Source organism: Tubulanus polymorphus, chromosome 4 (genome assembly GCF_964204645.1).
Source record: "Tubulanus polymorphus chromosome 4, tnTubPoly1.2, whole genome shotgun sequence".
NCBI classification, from domain to species: Eukaryota; Metazoa; Nemertea; class Palaeonemertea; order Tubulaniformes; family Tubulanidae; genus Tubulanus; species Tubulanus polymorphus.
This window is the reverse complement of record NC_134028.1, coordinates 23589125-23597740: the sequence shown is the minus strand read 5'-3', so window position 1 is coordinate 23597740 and position 8616 is coordinate 23589125. Positions and strand designations below refer to the sequence as shown.

The 8616-nt window shown below is 38.3% G+C and overlaps 2 protein-coding genes across 2 annotated transcripts; one reads left to right on the top strand and one right to left on the bottom strand.

Moving 5' to 3' along the window:
- The first annotated feature begins 84 nt into the window (after positions 1 to 84).
- LOC141904474 (bifunctional arginine demethylase and lysyl-hydroxylase JMJD6-like) lies at positions 85 to 2604 on the top strand. The gene is made up of 9 exons (XM_074793064.1): positions 85 to 210; positions 334 to 537; positions 616 to 779; positions 855 to 1006; positions 1100 to 1244; positions 1332 to 1532; positions 1616 to 1763; positions 2102 to 2256; positions 2333 to 2604. The coding sequence occupies exons 1-9, from the start codon at positions 101 to 103 to the stop codon at positions 2602 to 2604; spliced, it is 1551 nt and encodes a 516-aa protein (XP_074649165.1). The 5' UTR covers positions 85 to 100.
- A 46-nt stretch (positions 2605 to 2650) lies between these two features.
- On the bottom strand, positions 2651 to 8602 carry LOC141903371 (signal recognition particle subunit SRP68-like). The gene is made up of 11 exons (XM_074791484.1): positions 8464 to 8602; positions 8223 to 8289; positions 8014 to 8127; positions 7733 to 7928; positions 7282 to 7364; positions 6571 to 6760; positions 5869 to 6108; positions 5265 to 5489; positions 4839 to 4933; positions 4378 to 4651; positions 2651 to 3808 (listed from the first exon to the last, which is right to left on the bottom strand). Exons 1-11 carry the CDS (start codon positions 8552 to 8554, stop codon positions 3578 to 3580), a joined length of 1806 nt encoding a protein of 601 aa, XP_074647585.1. The 5' UTR covers positions 8555 to 8602; the 3' UTR covers positions 2651 to 3577.
- Between the last annotated feature and the right edge of the window lie 14 nt (positions 8603 to 8616).

The following is an 8616-nucleotide window of genomic DNA, read 5'->3' as shown; positions in this document are numbered from 1 at the left end:
GCCAGGCTACATTTACCAAATTAGAAAATGCGACCGTCAAGTGCTGCCACCACGGCTGTGCCGCCTTAACCAATTCAATGATATTTTATTCGACATAATTATGAATGAAGGAATACAGCTAATAACATGTTGGCCGCCTCCAGATTCAGATGAAGGTGATGAAGACGTTGATCGAAGATTGGATTGCAAATTGGAGAGTGAAAGGAAGAGGTATGAATGGGTCAAATGTCAGTTAGAATAGAAATTACAATAAAACTGAAGCAATTCAATGGAAATTTATTCATCCAAGTCGCACCGGACCGGGTCCGGCAATCTGTGTCTACTCTTTTTCAGATCGCTCATAACGGAGGGTGAAGTGGTATTAGATTCAAAACATGTCAAACGAATAAAGAATGACGAGGAAGAAAAACAAAAAACAACAAATATCACAGCAACAGTGGCGCAATGGTGGAAACGCAATCAAGCATTGCGAAAAAAATATGAAAACTCTTTACCTCAATCCAGTAACCCTAACACAATTTTAAATTCCATTTTCAGGTAGGTTCGATACAAACCAACTTTTTCAATTTACAAAACATGACTCCAAAACTTATTTTCAGTAACGTTTTGTTATAGGTTACCAGAGACCCAGGAATTTATGAAACTAAAATTGGACGAATTGCACTCTTCTGGAAAATGTGAAGACTCTTTATCCTTGGCTTTAATCGGTTCTTTCTATGAGAAACTTGGTGACCTCTACAAGGCACGTGATTATTTGACAAAAGCCATTGAAATCCAATGTAAGTCCAATCAGAAAGGTTTTTGTGTTGTTGTAACAATCAAACATGAATTGATGAGTTGAATTCGTTTTGTAGGCGATGCGCAGTCAAATCTTATTAAAGAATGGAAATGGTTGCTTCACAAAATAAGAAAGAAGATAGAAATAGCCGGTCTTCAGAAATCAGCTACAGATGAACTAAACAAGCGTTCTCCAGTAACAGAACTAAAACTACCAACATCATTACCGGTATTTTATTCTAGTTGAGCAAACTAAGGCTTGGGTAACCCTGTATTTATGTGAATTCATCTGTGTTAAAACTTCTGAATTCATTTATTACAGGTTGAAAGGAGGTCTGTAGAGGACCTCAGTGTAAATGAGTTTATTGCGGAATATTCTATGAAAAGCAAGCCGGTTATAATTACTGGATTGGCATCGAAAATGTCGGACAAACCGTTTAACATCGAACGACTGCAAAAACTAGCTGGTAATTTATACAAATTTAAGATGAATTCTTATTACCTCGTACAAGTGGAATGATAAACAATGGGCGGTATAATTCTTGTATTATAAGGAGATTGCCCTGTAACGTTGAAGAAGCTCGTCACCGATTCAGCAGAATGGGCTCAATTAGAAGATGCTGAATCGATGAAATTATCGGCGTTCATCGATTACATTTCGAATGGAAATATAGATCGTTATTTATTCGATTGGAGTTTACCGATACATTGTCCTGATTTGGTGAAAGATTTGAAGATTCCTCGGTATTTCTCAGGTATGGTTGTCGCAGTCTTTATCTAGCGTATATAAAAGATGATGATAGAGTCTAGATGTGAATATGCGTCTTAATTTTTTCAGGCGATTTCTTACAGCGAACGTCGGCTGGCAGTTTATACAAGGATAGCTGGCCGAGTCTGTTCGTCGCCCCAGTCGGTATACGCAGTGAATTACATGTCGATGCATTTGGTTCAAACTTTTGGATGGCTTTATTTCAAGGCAAGAAGAGGTACAGCCCTATGTTACTATGGTGAAACTCTTAACACATATGTCGTAATAGTTGGGACGATTATTATATTGAAAAAAAAAATATCAAAATGACAACTTACACTTAGTGAATTGAATTGAAAGTACAAATTGAGACTAAAAAATAGTGACGCGACTTATCTTATGTGACTTAACCCTTTCAGTACGTCTACACCGCTGTGTGGTGTATAAATCGTGATAGATTTTGCTAGTACACTGCACCTGTCAAATAGAGTTAAATGTTAGGTACTAATTAGTGAAAGGGTTAAGCTGGTTTGACTACGAGAATCCTCGGTTTATAATGACTACATGTTTTTTCAGATGGGTGTTCTTTTCAAAAGATGATCTACCATATCTTTACCCCGATTACACGCATTCGATGGATCCAGTTTTCTCAGTAGATTTATCTGAACCGGACTTCGACAAATATCCATTACTGCGACTCACTAAACCTATGGAATGTATTCTACAAGAAGGTATGTTTCTGACCGAGAGGCTCAAGTTCATGACCTGAGGTTCCGTTTAATTCGAACGAACGGTTTGTATTTACAGGGGATGTGTTGTTCGTACCAGCAGGCTGTCCTCATCGAGTAGAAAACCTGGAGAAATCAATCGCTATCTCCGCTAATTTTGTCGACAAATCCAACTTCGATTCGGTGAAAAAAGAACTGGCGATCAACGCTCTTATCGACTCTCGTGCTGCGGAACTTTTAAATCAGTTTGAAAATCCTAAATTCTCGGATGAATCGATCAGTAATACAAGTGACAACTGTACATGTACATCCTGGTTTGACTTTAAAAATCCAGAACTAAATAAATCGTGAATAATCAAAAATTCAATGTATTATTGTTTTATTTATCATCATTTTTGTTATATTATCATCTCATACGTTAAATATGACCATTCAATCAGACAAATTAAAAGTAAAATTCAACAATTTAATTCAGAAACCATTCAGTAGTCAAAGAAAATAAGGACAGTTATTCCACAAAATGTATTATTCCACCTGATACCTTAACACTTCCTAGTGTTGTGACAATTAATTCCTTGTTTTTCTTACATTACACAATATTCTAGTCCGAAATTCATTGAAAATAAATATCTAATCACAGACTTTAGATCGTAAATCATTACCAACACAAAAACAAGAACGTTCGTTTACAAATCGATTTGGATGCTTAAGAAATAATTGAAAATACCGGTATACGCAATGATTTCGTTGAAATCAAAAGCACGTTGAGAAACAAAAATGACTGAGGCCCGGTTTTACAACGGATACTGACATGAATTACAGAGCGTAGTCTTGTAAAATTGACCCCTCCGTAGCGTGCACGCAGACACATTCATAACGGGGTACCGGCAAACACCAGATGGCGCCACGAAAAAACATTCGTATTTAAAATCAGTCCATTTTCAATGAAATTTGAACTCGATTTTTAGGCTTCCAAATCCAAAAATTACACGTAATCGAATAGCTATACAAGATTCGCAGAGTACCGTATAGATTACACTGAAAATTGATTTACAAATAGAAAAGTTTACTTGAATTGAAATGTAGAAGGAAATTGAAGCGCGGCAACCCGGTGCCACTAGCGAACCTGGTGGATCCTCACTGAATCCTCGTTGGCCACAGTAGCGTTGCCAGTACCCCATTCAGGGACAGATGTCGAGTTAGTGGTCGCATCAATAGCTCAATCATGAAACACAATGTGGCTGACTCTTTATGATGACCCATAACCAATGTTTTAACACATACATACATACATATATAACAATGTACATTATTGAATAGTCTATCATTTTTTACTGCCCCACAACCATCCTTTAACGAAACCGGTAATACCGCCGCCTCTCTTCTGTTCGACTTTATCATCTAGCGACGGGAATTCTAGATGATTCAACGCCAGATCGAAGAACAACGGTTTACACGCGATCGGTTGGAAATCAGGCGGGAACGGTACGAGATTTGGTTTCTTGCCGGTTAACGACGAGTCGGTAACGTACTCGTCTAATCGATCAATCAGTGGCTGAAAAAAATACAGAGAAGATATCGTGAAGACGTTGATCGCTAACTATGAATTATCAATCGTAGACTCAGTGGAATTGAGATCCTGGTCACAGATCATAGGACTTATTAAACACTACAGTCAAATGTTTTACGGTGTGGCCACTTTTATTTGACTAACTTTCAGCGTGACTATTCCCTGACATGCAAGCTGTTCCCCCGACTGATTTGCTAGAAATTAACACAGTAAAATACGTAAAACATAGATGGAAACTGTTTGATTTTACGCGAGCAATCTAGCAATCTCCTAAAATTTCCCCGACTGTTCCCAGATTAAAAGCTATTTCACAAAAGTTCCCTGTGTTTTCCTTGATTTCCAGGTAAGTGCCACCCTGTTTAACCATAAACTGTGCAATCAGGGTCCAGTACATTACACTGCATTTACCCTCGAGTCAAATGCCACGGAATTTGTATCCTACTTTGGAGAGAATCTATCAGTCCTGAGAGTTCCGAGGCTAGCGACGAGTCAACTGTATTTTGATTTTTTAGATCCATCTCATTTCGTAAAAAAATTTCGCGCTTTTTTCTTACCTTCTTTGATTGAATTGACATCGACGCGGTTTGCTCTGTCAGATTATCTACGTCTAGAATACTCGCGGCGTGGCACGAATATTTCAATCCATCGACGGTTTGCACCAGTTTATTTAATTTCGTCACGGCTATCGTCACTTTTTCCGACTTACTGTCCTTGAATGATTTGTAACCGGCTAACGACTGATTTGCATATTTTAGCACCCTTTCGTATAACGCTAGAGCCTCCGGCCATTTCTTCACACTGGCGTAAGTTTTTGCTATATAGAAACACCTGCAATTTTTCAAAACAAGTTTCAATATTTCAATGCCTAAATTTCTATCTTTTCATTAATTTGATGTATACTTTAGTTTCTTCAGCATTTATTATCTTCGATCACCTAGACTAATTGATTCTCAAATATTCATATTTATACATTATAAAACAACAGTCGATGAAATTTGAAAGATGCCACACGAACCTAAATGCTTTATATCCTAATATTTCAGTATCTACTTCGGTCTGTATCGAGTCATCGTCTTCGAACCCAGGTAGATTTGGTATATCGGTAAGATTCTTTAGAAAGAAAACACAAAATTAGTTGTTAAGACATGGAATTTCGAGCATTGTTCACACACAGTTACATGAATTCAAAATCCCCAACTTTCGGCATTCTTATAGATCAGGGAGTACCCTGATAAATGATAAGATACATGACCAAAATTCGATGATTGAATTAAAAGAAGTTCTCAGTGGGGCCTGTTTCTTATCTTACTTGTCACCAGCAAGAACAAGACACTAAAAATTCCTTATTTCCTGAATTTTCAGGGTCTAAACCTGACACAGGCCAAATTTTGCCCGGGTCATAAACGCGTGTATGATGGCATCTGATGTGCTATATACCGACCTGAACGATGATTTCATATAATCGGGCTAAATCCTGAGGTTTCGGTATTTTCTTCCCTTCGCGCTGTTGTTTTTTGCTATGAAGTCCCTCTTCGAGATTTTGAATCATCAGTAAATTGCGTTCTATCGTTTTCGTCAATCGTAAATACGTGACGTACGTGTGCAGCATTTGCAACTTCGAAACTTGACCTTCGATTTTTTGGCCTTTTTGCGCGATTTTGAAATTCTGAAATCAACGAGATGGACATGAAATACACAATACTACCGGTTTCATCACGGGGGTTTGACTGAACAACACAGAGAATCCGTACAATTTCAAATCCAGCATTATACGAAATCCCGGAGTTTTCCAGGGTTTTTCTTTGGTAAAATTTGTCAGTTTTGCCTGATTTTTCAAGATTTTTCTGATTGCCTGAGTTTTCCAGCTTTTCCTCATCAGTGGCCAGCCTGAATTGGCCTCTTTCCAGATTTATTACAACATATACCAGATTTTTGAATTTTTTATACACTGCCATGATCTTTAACAATTTTTCGTATCAACCCGACCCCTGCAGTTCAACTACCAGCATCCAACTATTTCTCTACGATCAAACGATGATACTTACAGGGTCATTTTTCAGCTCATCTCTCAACGCCTGTAAAGCATCTATACACTCTTTGAACATGCTCTCATAGACGGAGATTTTACTGTCGATCGTCGTCGCCTCTTTGATTTCTTTCTCGCTCGCCTGAACTGACAGCAGAAACAATCGAACCTTCTCGTTTTTCACCGGAATTTGATGACCGCGCCACGAAACCTCCGATAACGTCGCTGTCTGCTTTTCACGAGTTTGAGTCAACAAGTCCTGAATAGAGAATAATATTCCGACTTTTATCGTTGACCCTTACACTGCCTCTACACTGCATCAAAGTATGGTACAAAACCTTGTGAAATATACGTAACTAACAATACACCTGCTGCGGTGAAGACACGCTATAGCGACAGAGTGCCCATTATTCAACACACAGGGGTGATATTTTTTCAAAGATTTCAAACATCTCCAAGTGCTTTTGGGAATCATTTAGTCAGCACTGAAAGGGCTAAAACAACTTAAGTTGTCTCCCAAACCAGCAGTTGCTTGCCAGTTCAGGTCAGATGATAACTAGAAATGAAATTTCCAAAATGTGCTTATATTTGAAAATTTGACAGAAATTTCAAAACAATCAATCTTATTAACAAGAGGTCAAGACCAAAAGCAACGCTATGAGTTAACCCTTTAGGATCTTTCCCTTTTTCGATCGCTACAACAATTTCACTATAAACTCACATCTATTTGACTCGTCAGAAGATCTTCTTTACCGGATTTCAGCCTCATCTGCATCAGATCGTCGATGGCAGACTTGTCGCCGATGTTGTAAGCGCAGTAACGTATATTCGGCGCGATCTCTTCCACACGTTGTTTATACAGAACCTGTAGATCCTCGGTGAAAGCAGTCGACAATTTCTCGTAAATCGTCCTACAATCAAAATACCATACAACGTACACAATCATTTACTGGAACGATTGTAAACGAAAAATTGCACAATCGACGATATGAGATTTTTTTTTCTTAAGAATTCAGCGTTCTCCTCCATAGGTTTCGGAGGGGCGCCCACCCCTTTCATTTTCACATCTACCCTTCTGAAAATCGGACACCCTTTATAAAATATCTGCTACCCCCACCAGAGTGGATGTCAATATTCCATCAATGCTGATAATTGTTTTGAAACATATTGAGCTATTGTGAAGAAGGTTACGCCAGAATTGAGCTGAATTTTCTGTATTTTTTGGGGGTCAAAAGCCTTGCTTCTTCAGCAGTTAGGATGTCATACACTTTACAATGAATGCAGCTCCTTAAAATTCTACTATATGGAGAACACTGGGATCTAGATAAATCTCAAAACTGTCAGATCCATAAACTTGTCATGTCATCAATTGTCATCAGCATCTACATTGAGATCAGTCTATCTATCATCTTATGAACTATTGATTACTCACTTTGCCTTAGTAAACAACTCCATACACAGTTTCCAATTCTCCTGTTCGAAATACAGAGTACCTTGCATCCAGGATGAGTAAGCCTAGACAAAGAGAAGGACCCCAGATATAAGAAATTCCATCAAAAAACCTTTAAAAAATGGTTAACCCTTTCAGTGTGTCTACACCGCAGTGCGGTGTATAAATCAGTGACAGATTTTGCTAGTACACTGCACTGTGGTGTATTGATGTAATTAATAATTAGTAATTATCTCTCTTGAAAAATGGCAACACCTGTCAAACATAGTGAAATACTTGTAACTAACGATACACTGCACCGCGGTGTAGACGCACTGCAGTGGTATTCCCGTTATTCAACACACTATGGTGGAATTTTTTAAAATTTTAAAATTATCTCCAGCACTATAAGGTATTGATTAGTCAGCACTGAAAGGGTTAAGTAATAGTATACCTGTGCCTCTAATTTAGTCCGAGCATCCACGCGTCCGCTTTTACAAAGCTTCTCCAGATCATCCGCGTGAGAAACTGCCTTCTTCAAACGAGATATCATATGAAATTTCTTTCTCGGTTCCGTATTAGCTTCAGATTTCAACTGCATCGCGTAGCTCCAAGCTCTCTCACTCTCCATCAAAGGAAGACATAGATACCTAAAATTCAGAGTAGTAAAGATATAACAAAATTTCTTTTACTCAGCCAAACAAAATATATTGCCTAACAAACATCCTACAATACCTGCTGTCTTTAAGCATATCCTCCGTTATCTTTTTATGTTGTACTTTATATTTGTTGCCTTGAGGAAAATGTAACGATTTTCGAATACGTCGTATTCTCCTGGCGCAGTAACTCCTGTTAGTTAGGAAATGTATAATCGAGAAATCTTTAGCCGATTGACTTCTAAGTTTTAATTGAATAACCGCAACTTTTGATCCCTCAGTTCTTACCTGTAACGCTGATAATCTCCATGTCTCAAACCGTGTTGTAGATGCGCTTCTTTTATCAACCGTAAAACTGAAATTAGATGAAAGGACGTTGCACAGACTAAAAATACTAGAACTGGGTCTGGACTTTTTATTTAGAACAGATGGTAACATTTCTGTGGAGTTTACGGAACGTATGCGGCTCGGAATCACTTCTCATTAGTTTCTAATTAAAGATCACGGATTGTTCTATTAGTCTACTCACTATCTACACCGGCAGCATTCGTCTTCCCCGATTTATCAGTCCGTTTATCGCTGTCATTCGCCTGTAACACGCCAGCATTTCCAGCCGCCATTTTGACCTAGTAAGCTCGTTGAAGGGATTCCCTCGATAAGGGATTTCCTCGAGGGATATCCC